This window comes from Sceloporus occidentalis, unplaced genomic scaffold, assembly GCF_023333645.1.
Source record: "Sceloporus occidentalis isolate IW3139 unplaced genomic scaffold, rSceOcc1.0.p SCAF_62, whole genome shotgun sequence".
Lineage (NCBI taxonomy): Eukaryota > Metazoa > Chordata > Lepidosauria > Squamata > Phrynosomatidae > Sceloporus > Sceloporus occidentalis.
In genome coordinates this window covers 4,360,627-4,375,743 of record NW_028317042.1, presented here as the reverse complement: position 1 = coordinate 4,375,743, position 15,117 = coordinate 4,360,627, and the positions used below count along the sequence as shown (strand labels likewise).

General features: G+C 37.1%; 1 protein-coding gene across 1 annotated transcript; it reads right to left on the bottom strand.

Moving 5' to 3' along the window:
- Positions 1-6,276: 6,276 nt before the first annotated feature.
- LOC149287324 (melatonin receptor type 1A-like) lies at positions 6,277-9,671 on the bottom strand. Its single transcript, XM_089493026.1, has 2 exons — positions 9,491-9,671; positions 6,277-7,049 (listed from the first exon to the last, which is right to left on the bottom strand). The coding sequence occupies exons 1-2, from the start codon at positions 9,669-9,671 to the stop codon at positions 6,277-6,279; spliced, it is 954 nt and encodes a 317-aa protein (XP_089349152.1).
- Positions 9,672-15,117: the final 5,446 nt, after the last annotated feature.

Below are 15,117 nucleotides of genomic sequence, written 5' to 3'. Positions count from 1 at the left end.
ATTTATGTATACATAATAAAGTGGGACCGCAGCTGAGAAGAACATAAAGAGAGATGGTAGCTTGGTGGAGTAGAGTGGAGGACAGGTAATGGAACAAGAGGTCGGTGAAGAGCATAGTGGAAGAGCAGATGTAGCATTCATCGAAGAGAATGATGGGCAGGAATAGGGCAACAAAGATATATTGGTCAATATGTACCAGGGTTGGATATCTGAATTGGTGGGGAACAAAGGACAAGCATGGTAGAGAAGTTTAAGATATGGAGGGAGAGGTTTAAGTGCATTGGGTTAGTTTATGAAATGTCTTAATGATCTGTAGCACAGGTAGCCAACCAGCAGTGGCTTCCCAAGCTGTTGTAAAACTACCAGTTACAGTTACGGTTAGCCTGCTGGCTGAGAATCATTGAAGTTGTGCCTCCACAGCTGTTGGTAAACCACCTGTTGGCCCTCACTCCAGTTACTTGCCAGGGTTGACTCATCCCTTATTTGATTGTAACTATTTGTGCATTTTTTCTCAATATTCATATAAAACCATCAGACACACATGCATGTCCATCACCAAAACATGTTAAGCAAATGGTAGAACAGAAGAGTTCTGTAAAACCATCCGTATATAGAGAATACAGAAAAAATTGTATCGGTATTCTACACAAGATCACTTTACTTAGGATTACGTGCCAAAACTCATAAAGAACATTTTTCTACTAGTGTTTGATTGTATGTTTATAGAATGTTCTTTTCTAATAGGGACTATGACTTTTTCATTATTTAAGCAAATTAATATTATTTTAGTACCTTGAGGTATTCACCAAACATGAATGCACATTAAAGTACCTTAATAAGCATTATTTATTTTCTTTTAAAAATAAAAAAACAAAAAACTTACCTTCTGGAAACTGCCACCCCATCTCTAATTCAAGGTGCAGGGGAGAGCTGCTATTAAAAGATGTTCTTCCTGCTGTAACCGCCAAGTTAGAATTGTGAAAATATTTTATTTTAGGTTTAAAAAAATATATTTTTTTTAACCTAAAGATTTGTATATTTGGTAGCTGTATATTACATTTGTAGGTGTCAGTAGACTGAAAATGTTTGTGCTTTTTGACCTTTTTATGCTGTAATGGAAGAAATTTGCACACTGGTAGACGCGGAGCGTGCTGTGCACCGTATGTTCTCTATGTTCCATTACTAAACAAATACTTTGGTTTACACAATACAGAATTATCAGTACTATATTACACTCATTTGTCAAAAGAATGTATTCTGGTGCTTTTTTTTTTGTAAAACTCTAATAGTTTTACACGAAACAAAGAAATCTGTATGTTGGTATTTCTATACAATGGACAAAAAACCCCACCATTCTGATATTTTCTGTTTATCCTGAAATGTAAGCATTTGTGATGAAAGCTGATATCCTTCCGAAGTATTAATTTAGGATCCGTGCTTGGTTTTTATCCTAAAAGTCATATTTCCATCTACGCAAGTCATAATGGAGGCATTACCGCCGTCTGTAATATACATAACGATTTAATGGTTCCCCATAATAAAATCTTTGGTTTCTGAATTTATGGAGTTTACATGCTTATCCATTTTCTGTTGAAAACGTTACAATTACGTCTGGTTGACCTTTGAGTATAGTCTGGGATTCCAAGAACTTTCATACAAATTGAATATGTGAAATTGTGTTTAAACTGCTGTTCTTATTGAAAATGCTTTAGCCCTTCTACCAGCAAAGAGAGCTACATCAGCCATTGTGCGGGGAACGTGGCCTGTATGCTTAGAGCTTGTGATTTAGCAAAGCCGTGTTCTGCAAGACAATCTTCACTATGATTGTTCCTCGAGCTGTAACGGACGTTCAGGACGTCTTGAATGAACATACCCATACGTAATACTAAATTTGATCTACGGTCCTCTTGATTGAATAGCATTGTCATTAGTGGAAATAATCAAACAAATCAAAGCGTGATTTGCAAAAACCCGAATAATTTAATGTCAGATATTGAATGCAATTAAGGTTTTATATGAGGAATGCTTATTATGCTTTTTAGCAATATTCAAGTATCATTATCCACCGATGGAGAATGATGTCACTCACATGTTACTGTGATGTGGACCTCCTGTCGCTGGTTTGGGTTTTTTTTTTGCATGTATAGTACAGAAGCAATAGGGATACTTTCTTGGGCATGTGAGTGTTGACTGGTGGCAGCTATGGTATATTTTTGTTTACAGAACATTTCCACACTTGATAAATTTAGGTGTATTTATCATGTGCACGAACACACTTTGAAATCATCCAAACAAGGAGAGTACTGTAAATTTAACGTCACGTGGCATGTCCAATGGGAAGAGCCTGTTTAGTCTTGAAGATTGTAGGTTTATGTGAGTTGCTTAAGAGGAGTAGGTATTCTAAGTAACCATGGTGAGGAATGTCACTCAAGTCCCGAGCTACCCTCCATAAACCTATTGCCCCCACTTTCCCTCTTTCCCAGCTGTGTGCTCCAGATTCCTCCTCCTCACCACCACTGATCCCAGCCAGTGCTTACTCATTAAGGAGAAGGCGTCTCTATTTTTCTATTTTCTCCATATTATTGTATTATTAATGTCTCTCAGTGTTGCCAGATGCTCTCTTAGCTTCAATATCTTGGATTCCAAGTAGGCATATTGCTCACGCTTCTCCCACCCATACAGCCCCTGGAGCACTTGCTCCAGGAGTGCAAACAGATGTGTGCTGGGTGTCTTTCATCACCTTCCTGGCATTTTAAACCTCAGTTTTGCACTTGTCAGGTTTGTCAAGGCTCGGGGGTTTATCTTGAGGCTCTCCCACAAATCAACCTTAGAAATCCACCTTTTTTTGTTTTCTTCCCAAAATGTTACTCCCCTCTCTAAAGAGTAGATTTCGATATCTCCAAATGTACTATATATATATATAGTACATTTTCTCAACCTAAACAAAGGTTATGAATAGAGTGGTGTTTTTTTTTAACATCTCCGATGTTTACTTCAGATTGTTTACATGTTTAAGTTAGGTGGATAGTAAATGGTTAAGGTGATATTGTAATTGCTGGTACTATTTTTCTTTTTACCGTTTTGCGTCGCTGATCTTTTGTCCTAGTGCTCTGTAATGCAAGAACGCCGCATCTTGGACATCCATCAACTATTCAAAAGGTTAAAAATCTCGGAAGAGTGTACCTGTTTGATATCTTTTTCCGTGTTGTGCAGTAATTTCTTGTTTATGCGGCAAAGCATTTATTCAGCTAAAGATTGTACTCAAAAAGTAGTGCTCAGGTAGGTTAAAGGTCTTTTTAAGGTCTTGTTCTATGTGATCCTCTCTAAGGTCAGCGAAGTATGTAATATGGATTATTCCTTAAATCTGTATTTCTCCAGTCGGCAAAAATGGGCCATAGCTAGTTAACTTTCCCCTTCTTAACTAGAAACTTTTGGTCAGGTTCACCAAACTACGGACAAGATTGTCACATTAAAGTTTAGATTGTATTTTATGGATAACACCATTTTCTTCTCAGCAAAATGTGGGTCACATGACAACAGGTGTTTTGTCCTTGCGTTAACACTAGTGGATTTATCAAAAATTACTGAAATATTGAGTTTTTGTCTTCACTATTTATGTAACAATATTGGGGACAACTTTGAGGGCATTTATAGTTTTGTTATCGATTCCATCTATTTCTCCATGGAGGTCTTACTTGCCATATAGACAGGTATAATGTCTAATATTATGTATATTCTGTTGTAAATGTGTATAATTTGGGGTTCATCGTGTACTAATTATGAAATAAAATAAAAAAAGATTGTAACTGGTATTCCTCTGCTTGTCTCATTTATAGTATTCAACCACAACAATCTTTTAATAAATGTGGCCCTTTAGGCCCAAACAACTCTACAAACCGATGCATCACTGTTCTTATGAGATGTGTTGCTGAACACATGTTGGGTAGTGACATATACCATGAACTGAACATTCACACCTAAATTACAAACTTAAGTAATAACAGAAAAAAAATACTACCACAGACTTTGACAATGGCTGGTAGTAGAAATAGTGCATGGAAAGAGTTAATTTACTAGCATTTGAAATACTAGTCTTTAAAGATATATGGGTTGATAACTGAATTGGTCAGCTTCAAAGATGTCCCAGATAGGACATGGGGCAGGATGACCAGAATAAAAAAAAAAAGGTTTTGAAATAGCAATATATGCTACTTGTAACATTTGGTATTTCATAACTTATTAAATATTCATAAAATATTAGAATCTATGTAGCAGGCTTTTTCATTAGCCTTTGAAGATGAGTAAAAGATTTTTAAAATAAAAACATGAAATATGTTTTTTCACCATTTTATTATTTTCTTGGTAATCATAAATTAGATTATATGATCAAAATAATGCTATCTAAATAAAATAAAAAAAACAACCTTCCTCCCCCCCCAAAAAAAAATGATATATAATTTGTGTGTCTACTGCAAATAAACAGTCTTGTCATTAAAAAGAGCCTATTAGCATATCTAGGAACTCTCCTGATTGAGTCTTCAGTTGAAGTGCTGCTTCTCCTGGCCATTTCCCTGATTTTCCAGCTAAAGAAATGGCATTTGGTCACCCCCACTACCTGCCTAATTCTCATCCTATGTCCAACCCGATTAAGGCCTCCACATATGGTTAGCCCCACGCCTTGATGCCGCTGCCATAAAAAAAGATGGCATGCTCTGGGTAGCACGACTTAGGTATGACTATTAGTAGAAGTTTCTCCTAACAATAGTGTGTGCTTAGGACAAGGTTTCATGCTTTACCCACTGTATATGAAAGGATCAAATCTTGCCAGGTTGATCCAATTTTTGAAAAAAAGGTAAATTTTTGGGAAAACCCAGATTCTCCTACTTGAAGCTCAGATGTAGCCAAAAACTGTATTAAATTAGTGTTGATGAGTGCATTATATTAATGATTTAATAGGTTCCAACACATTAATTACAGTGCTCTGTATTAAAAGTTAGACAATGTTGCCATGCATAGTTTTTGGGCTTCCATTTACGAAAGATTAAGATTGTTTTGGGGTGTCCTCCTAATAAAAAAAATAAAATCTTATTTGGATTTCCACATCTCAGAAGCTGCTGTGAATGAATAGGCCATAATGACTTGGTACAGATCAGGAGTGCTATTCAGGTGGACCTGTGGCTTCCATGAACCAATACCCTAATTAAAAAAAAATAAATTCATTTAGAGCTATCTATTTGCTCCCTTTGATATAGCTGTAATGAAATATATACTTAGCTCATAATATGCATCTTACATTTGCATCATATACGGCTAACCTGTGTCCCCTCTCTGACATCCCCTCTTATTAGGTTAAAATAAATTGCATTTATCCAGATTAACTTTAAACTACAAAATGGTTTCATGACTAGTAATGAGTAGCATTCGATTTTTACGACACAGCAAATTTAAAGGGAATGAAAATTGAAAATGTTCAATTAATAAGTGCAGCAAGTAATAGCATAAATGGGACCCTCTGAACCCACCCCAGGCTGTTAAAATAGCTTTTTACCTACAAAATATTGTTTTCTTCTGAAGTTGTATATTTAAAAAGAAGGATCAAATGGTGCTTTTAAATGGTTTGCAAAAGTGTCTTTTTGAACCAGTAAATGGTTCAATATTCTTGTCTGATGTGGAAGAATTATGGAAAAAAAAATAGTACTTTGAAGTTCAAATGCTGTCGTAGCAGATGCAGAATAAAAACAATTCGGCTTATCTATTCTGCTGTTTTTCCCCCTGCTGTTAAAAAAACTCAAACTTCATTAAGTCCTCGATCTTTTCTTGGATTCAGGATAGCTGTAAGTTACCCGCTCATCTATCGCTCTTTAATAGACTGAACCTATTTTATATGTAAAACAGAGTGAGCTTGGCTTTAGTTTAACCCCTTAATGACAAAGCCCGTACATGTACGGGCTCAAAATGCATTGTTTTCAATGGGTTTAGGGACCACCTATTGTCCTTAAGGGGATAAATTATGTTCAGAAACACAAAATGCTTGGATTTAATGCGTTTTAAAGAGAAGATACATGGCTTATTAGACTTAAAAAAAAAAAAAAAAAAAAAAGATTTAATGATTATTTCATGTTCAGCATACTGAAGAAGCATCGAAAGCAGAGATGTAAACAAGAAAATGAACAAATATAAACCCAAGTATTTTTTTGTATCTTTTCATTTAATTAAATATGCATTTTATACATATTGTGCAATGACAGGTATAAGACTAAAGTTCTTTAGAATGGTTCAAGCCAACTGGAATATTTTTAACACGATCCTTTTGTACTCTCTCCGGAAATTCTTATTTAGAGCTCCATAAACGACAGCATTGAGGCAGCTGTTGAAATATGCCATAAAGTAGCTGGCTACGAAGAGCCAATGTGGAATGGAACCTCCCAATGATGGGTAAATGGCTACAGTGAGTCCAATGATGTTTAGGGGTCCCCAACATACTGCGAAAAGCACAAAGACAGCAAACATTGTGATAAAACCTTGTAGATTGTAAGGCCATGTCTGAGCTTGAAGATGTCTACCAGGCCTGACTCTGTGGCGGGTGTTAAGGACCAGTACCCAAATGCGTAAATAACAATAACTCACCACCCCTATGGGTAAAAAGAAATGGAAGACCACAATGACGATGGTGTACAAGGAGCTGACCGACTGGGCAAATGTACAGGAAAACACCCGGGGGTCATAACGTAAAGATTCCAGAAAGAGATTCGGCAAGATGGCTGCCAAAGACAAAGTCCAGACCAGGCCCACGTAGCAGACGGTGCTGGTGTTAGAGAATAGACGGGGATACCAGACGCTGTGGCAGATGTAGCAATATCGGTTGACGGCGATCCCTGTGATGTTAAAGACAGAGCTTATTACACTGAGTCCCATGAAAAATCCACTCATCTGGCAGTGTACGTAGCCCATTTTCCAGCCTTGGTTGAAAATAGCCAGCAGGACCAGTGGGTACGGGTAAAAGGCGACCAACAAGTCGGCTACAGCCAGGCTAACTACAAAAGCGTTACCTGCGTGAAAAGAAAAACAAGAGATTGTTAATGCTCAGTTTAGGATGGAATTGATCAGTCAGCGGGGGGGTTAGTTTGATTCTGGATGCCAAGTTACAAGCAGTATAATGATTCTTCATTATGGAAAGACAGAAAAGTTTGATGGATTTGGATTTTGTTTCTGTGGATATTTCGCCCTTTCATTCATTCACCATTTGTGAGGTCAGACCCTGATGCTGGGCGAGAAGGTCTGGCTTCACAATCTCCATTGAAAATCTTTAACATATTTTAATGAATCTCACTCTTAATCTGATAAATCATTTCTGTGGCAGTGTCCCCCCCCCCCAGGTGAATGCTGTGTCTGCAGAAAAAATTAACCCTTTAAGAATAAAAAAAATGCATTGAGCACAAAGGGTATTTTTTACATATAATTTTTACATATTTATATTTATATAATTTTTAATATCAAAATTAATTTATACTAAGATTTTTTCTGCACTTTGCTAGTTGCGTAATATGTTAATGGCAGATTTCTTTGAACTGTACCAAATCCCTCTCCTTTGAAGCCTAATTATAACTTTGGCTTATGGTCTGCATACACTCCTAGACAATTAGCGATCGATTGCAACATCACAGAAAGTCTAATCTGATGAATTTGTGTGCCACTGTGGGTTCAGACGTATACTTATGCAAGTTACATCTAATTTAGTCTTTTGTGTATATTTATATATATATATATATATATGACCAAATTACATTTATATATATATATATATATGTGCACATCTTCTCAGATGTATCATAGCTGCAATAAGACACTCAAGAACCGATCTAGCTATGCATTATACATGGCCAATTCAGCCCTTGGAGAAGTGGAGGTAAGGATGGCCCCTAGTAATGCATGGTAGGTTTCATCTTCAATTGTCTTCTTCAACTATTTCAAGTTACAACAATCATTGTACTAATGTGCAGCTTAGTGAATAAACTCTTTACTCTTCATATGACACTCCAGCTATCATGTGCACATTAATGCATGTGGTCACTGAGCGAGCTCTTGTAAATGTATGGAGACTTGGAGAGGTGCATTTGCCTGTTTTTGCACCCCACAGCTCCTAAACGTGCAGGAGATGTTCTGCAGAATGCACCTCTTTGGCCGGCCATCTGGCAAACTGAGAGCATGAGAGAGTACAAGTGTAGCGTGGTCACACGCTATGAGAGAGTGTAACGTGTGTCTACCAGCTGGATACACGTGGCCACACGTTATGAGAGTTTATAAGTGTAGTGTGTGACTACCAGCCGGGTACATGTGGTCACAGGCTATGAGAGTGTATAAGTGTAGCGTGTGACTACCAGCCGGGTACATGTGGTCACAGGCTATGAGAGTGTATAAGCGTAGCTTGTGACTACCAGCCGGATACATGTGGCTGCTTTTATACTCCCACTACATACATCATGCTTCATTTTAATCTGAAGCTTGCTAATGCATGCGTGCCATCCTCACCCCAAGCCAGCCGAAGCCTGCTCAAGAGTCCCAGGAGGTCTAATGAGAATCACGTTAATGAGAAGCACTTCCATAAGGTTACGAAACTCCAACACAGACGATCGTCAACGCTTTGGATGCAAATTATACAAAAGCAGTATGATGAATAAGCCTTTTCTCAATTTAAATTACCGCACATTTTTCCTATAATATATTAAACAACAGGAGAAAATAAGTGGGAATTTGCTCTTGGTTGCTGAGGTCACTCAAATTTGTCGGAAGCGTTGACCTGGAACATGTCGTGTGCCGGTGGTAATTCTAATTACTAGAAGGAGCACCACCAATTCTACTCTCAGAAACCCCTGAGACGGCTTGGTCAACCTTATATTTTACTAAAAGCCACGTTTATGTATTTGACTTGTTTTTGCCGCTAAAGGTTTTAGTTATAAGGAAAGGTTCGCAGTAACCCCTTAGCTGCCAGCATAGAAACATCTCTCAGTTTGCTTCTTCACAGTGTTCTCTGACTACGCTCAAAGCCAAAGTTAGAAAGAATTTCTCCTTTTACTTTTAACTCATCTTTCTAGAAACAAAAACTTAAAATTTAGAGACTATGTGTTAGCTTTTGATAATCAAAAACAAAATAATGTTCAGCACCTGCTCTACTATAAACCTATTTGGCTCTGTATGAGCAGAATTTGCTTTACAAAACACATACGGTATATGTTTGGATAATGTATTAAAAAATAAAAATATAAATATATATATATATAAGTTCAGAATCAAGACAATAGCATAACTACCAAATAAATTGTGAATTGTGTTAAAAGCTCAGAATCAGAATTTTTAGACCTTAAAGTTTTGGGTTTCTTACCCACACACCAATTAAAAATATTATTTTGGTTTTCTTGGCAAAGTTAATTAAAATCCCATAAAGTAGCATGAATATTTTTCTAAACTCATCTACAGGAGGTAATCCCCTTACCTGATTTCCGAAGTTTCTTGTTCCTGAAGACAGAAGTGATTACCAGGAGGTTGCCCACAATATCACCACTGATGGTGACAACCAGGACTGTGGTGAGGGTGCTGACTACCCATGTTGGATATTCCCCTTCTTGATCTTCCAAATCTTCATGGATATTTTCCTGGCTTGCCCTTTGTTCCATTGCAGTAACCACAGTTCATGCTCTGTGGCACCTCTTGTTAATTCTACGTCTATGAGGATCTAAAACATGCCACTATCAAGACATTTTCTCAGAAGGATGAATCAAATGCTCTCTTCCAAGATAGCATCAGTTAGGAAGCAAGGAATGCTCTAGTGCAACATCTGTATGACAAGCTGGAACTCCTCTCCCCCTTCCCTGCAACGTATGGGTGGGATTTGCCTGTTCTATATTCCATTCATATACTTTATTGGTTCTATCAAAGTGTGGCTATAAAGAGGAACGTTCGATTTTCTTTTGTTAATTCTCATCACTTCCCACAATCCTTTTAAACACAAGTGCTTGTCGTGTCTGGATGCAGATTATCAGTTGTCAATTGTTTTCTGGGTCATCGTATTAATACTACAATCTACTCTAGGACAATGTCTTTTGAGATTGATCAGAGTGATGATGGACAAACTAACTCCATTCTATCGAATTGTGATCCTACTTTGATGGTTGGTTATTAATAATATGCACCCCTTGTGCGCTGCTAGGGGTTAACATACTCTAAAGTTGCAGCCATAGAAAATATTGGATAATCTGTTGGATCTTGGAATTCATTTGGTGGAATGATAAGTTAATGTTATCGTTTGCTTTCTCTCTTTACTATATATCCTTATTTTAGAGTGGAAGCCAGATCCTACACAGGATCATTAACTCATTTATAAAAATAACACAGTTTATGCTTTAGTGTTTTAAGATATTTGATTTCAATGTTTTGTTCAATACAACACGGCACAGATTCTCCATACCACCTAACGCACTGATCCTGGACTCTCTTTTCCTCTCAGCTTTTAAAGTTGTGTCACATATAGGTTGAGATGTAGAGCCTGATAGCAGTAGATGGTACCCCTCGAAAAGAAAGAAAACTGATATAGACGTGTTGGTCCAAGAGAAGATGGAGTATTTAGTTGAAGGTGATACCTTTTATTGGGCCAACATTGAAACAGAAAAAAAAGAGTCACAAGCTTTCAGGACCTCAGAGGTCTGTTCTTCTGATGTTTAAAAGGTATCTATTAAAGACTCCTTGCTGAAGAACAAACCACTCATTGGTGGTCATCTGGTGGCCTGGTAGATGAGGAGATGCTAAGACAAAAGTGATACCAACAAGGCAGGGCAGCAGGAAGCATCATCCAAAAATAATGCCAGAGGTAAGGGCAGGAAGCAATGGCCAGGAAAGGACTGGGTAAATAGTATATTGAGTGCCAAGCATCTCAACACGGGCCTAAGGAGCATCACTATGTATTTGTCTACAGTATTCAACATACGGTATATATACCGGTAATTTGTGAGGCTAAATTACATTGCAATTCAAAGATTCATACTTGCCTGGATATTTGACTTTAGTTGTCTCTGGCAGAGAATTTTGTTACAGAATACTAATCTCCTTCAGACCTCCCTAACGTTTTCCTCCCCTGCTCAGGAGGAGTTGTCAACTCATATCCCATAGTTTAATCTGCTCCGTCTCTATTGACCATCGTCCACTCTGTACATGCTGCCACCGGTATCCAGCTACATCTCTAATATAACTACCGCCTATTATTATATATTAATTAGATACCAAACCAATTTCTAAATCAATATGTAACGAAAAGGCAGCAACGTCTTGCCCATTGGGTGCCGCGCACTTTTCTGAAGGCCACAGTGACTTGTATCTACCTGCTTTGGCAGGACTTACATGCAATCACATGTAATGTTACAATGCACACACTTTATTAAACATTAAGGCCTTATTAAGAATCTGTATTTGCACGCAGGTTGTAAATCTTTCCTTTAAAACACAATATTACTTGTGACCATTGTGGTTTTACCAGTACCGTCCCTTTAATCGTCAAGATTCTTCTCCTCATTTGTTTCCGTTTAGTGTCATCATCAGAAAAGCATTTTTTCTGATCTTTTTTTGCTGGTGTCAATGAATGCTAATTTCACAAAACCAAATTATCTGATAATTATAGGCAGCCTGTCTGATGACCTATGCTGTCAATTTCCTACTTCAAATGGTACCTAAGAGTAAATCAATTAATAGGTTGGAATTAAGACATCAGACGAATGACTTTAAACAACAATAAATACCTTTCGTATCTTGTCACGAACACATGTGAGAAGGTTACTTGATGAAAAGCGGGTTATTCAAGCTTTTGACTTTGTACTCTAGAGCCTTTAAAGGTTGGTGATACTTTCTGGCGGACCAACAAGAAGACCATATTAAAACATATAGATTGATCCAAGAGATAACTTCAGATGTAAAATCTGTGATGATGATACAGATTCAGGGGTCATAAGTGGTATTCTTCAGAAGTGTCTACCAGTATCACCAGATACCAGAGGTCTTTAAAGAGGTCTTCCCATACATCTTGTTCTCTGAATATATTGGCCATAAAATGGTACAACAAATACACGCTGTAGTTTTTGTAGATACATTCTTGCCCCTATCAGTACCTTTTCCTTAATGTTCAGCAACATTAACCGTATAAAACTAAAAGCTGAGATTGAAGCTTTGATCAGCCTTGACATTCATCAACTAACCATTAAAGTTTTAGGAAACATATATTAAACGATGTAAAACTTTCTGTATATGGGTTTTGTTAGAATTGGTTGTATCATGTCAGTAGGAACTATGGATTGCTAAAGAGTGAGTGAGCTGTGAGATGTTTGGGGTGAGCAGATGGGCAATTTAGAGTTTTACTCAGCTGGTGAAACCTCTTTCTGCTAGAAAGGAGCAATAACCATAAGTGATGAATGAGACAGAGTACACAACTAAAGAGGACATGTGTGAAGTTGGACAGTGGATACATTTATGTCGATGTGAAAGAATGAAGAATTAAAGGTTCTGTCCCACCTACTGTAATAAATGTTATACTTTTATAGCTAAAGGCAATATTAGAAACATCCCTTCTAGTTCTGGTTAAAGACCAACCCCATCCCACAAATAATGCAATGACAATGTTATAATTTTTCAGGGAATGCTTGACATGTGACACAGAAGCAAGCACTAATAGGCTGTTGCTATTAAGATTGTAAGCTTGCGAGCAGGGCTCTCTCCACCGAATGTATCGGTTTGTCTTAGTCTGTCAATTCTTGTCTTGTCATATCCCTTATATATATGTATTGTATTAAGTGCTGCGTAAACTGTTGGCGCTATATAAATAAAAGATAATAATAATAATAATTGAGACTAAACATAGCTTTTTATGTGCTTAAACTTTACAAGGAGTGAATGTAATGACGGATCTGCTAAGCTTGATAAGCTTGATAGCTCTGTGTTATATGGAACCATAATTATCGCATACTGTTTTCCCATGGCCCATAACACCTGAGTATATTTCAAGAAGATGTACTATTATTATGTGCCTGCCTGTAAATCCAAGCCCTTCAAAACATATAATTAATTGAAAATACAAGGATTAGTGCATTTTCAAGTGGTCTCAGGAATAACCTGGCCATCACTGCCATAGTTGAATGTGATCATTAGGTAATTGCGGTTTGGTCCCTCCTTATTCCAAGATAAATGGGATTGGGGTCACCAGCGTTGCTCGTTTCCCTTTGTAGCCCCCACTTGTTCAATGAATGGCCTGAGACATACTGGATCATGGAAGACATGCCTACCTTACAGTAGTCTTCTGTTATTATCTACAAGAGGGTCTTTACTGTAGCAGTTAGTAGGGTTGTATTTTGAAATGCCTTTTCTACCCTGGGTAATGAAGTACTCAATCTTCTTTGTAAATTAGACGAAGAACGTATTTGTTGCACTAGATAAAAATGTCATCCTTATAGTGAGATGAAGCAATAGACTATGGAGCCCTGGTGAAAGTTTATATTCATTAAAATTAAACTTTAAATTAGGGAAAACTATTTTAAAGTAATACATCGATGGTATTTGACCCCAACGACGTTGAAAAATATGTAAATACATCGGATGTATGCTGGAGGTGTGATGCAAATAGGGGGGATTATAAGCATATTTGGTGGGGATGTAAAGAAGTAAGATCCTTATGGGAGTATACATATGAGCTATAAGAAAAAATTGATAATATTCATATTGAGAAAAATATGAAGATTGCTCTTCTTCATATCCTCCCCAAAAATATATCTACAGAAAGAAAAATAATAATAGTACATGCACTGGCGGCAACTAAGATACTAATTGCTAGAGCTTGGAAAGAACCTAAACCAATACTTAAGATATTGTTGGTAAAACAAATATTGTTCAAATTACAAATGGAAAGAGGTTTAAGTTGGGTTAGTATATCATACAAAAGAAAATCAGAAATTTGTGAAGACTGGATTAAAAAAGTTATGAAATTTTTGAATTAGTACTTTGATGATTATTTTTATCCCTGACTTCTTGTGTTTATGTTTTGTTTTGTTTTTCTCTTCTTTTGGCGATTATTATGATATGACCATACAGAGAGCTGAAATGGTATGTGATGATGAATGATATAATTTTGTCAAGAAGCCAAGATTTATTATGTATGCTTATGTTGTTTTTATGTTATATGTTATGAAAAATAATAATAAATATGATTCAATAAAAAAAAAAAAAACTTTAAAGCAGAATGGTATGTATATTGTGTGAGCTACAATTGATAAGAATATATTTTGATATACATGTTTCCATGCTGTTCACTAACTAATGGTCACCCAGTAGGCCACTGGCCGACAGCACCGACAGCTGGATATCCTCGTCCAAATTTTATGTCATATCCAGCTGTCAGCCACAACTATCAGGTGGTTGCTGGACTTAGAAGGCCAGGGCCACCTCATGATCACCAGTCCAGCCCTGACTGGCACAGAAGGTGCCTTAGAAACAGAACTCCTCCGGACTATGTATTTGTAATACAGATCACAGCCCCAAAATATTTCATTCCAAACAGTAACAGATATCTATAAAAATTATATTTTATTGCTCATAAAAATACAGCAATATTTACAAAGAAGGACAATCTTAAACACTTTTTAAAGGGAACAGGTGTTTTTTTTAGTAGCATTTGGCAGCTGGACACATCAAATACCCATTACGAGCATGGTGTATGTGGTGAGTTCCATGTCCCACTGGCAGTGAAAATATGTTCAAGTGTTGGAGGCAGTTGGCCAAGGTGGCCACCCCAAGACCCTGAACCTCCTATTATTCAATGGCACCCAGTTATATTGGCAGGAAACCGATTCATTGCATATCTGAATTTCATAATTAGCGCACAGTAACATAGCCAGTGTTTATATAGTATGTTCGTTCCATGAACACTCCAGTGTTAGTATGAAATGCTGTGATTGCTTATTATGTTGTACTACAAATGGTAAGGACAAAGCTGATACTGACAGCTGGCATCCACATTCCCTCTCAGAGGTAATACTGTATAAGTCAGGGCTCTTTAAAGTGAACGTTAAAAGGTTTTTGAGTAACACACAG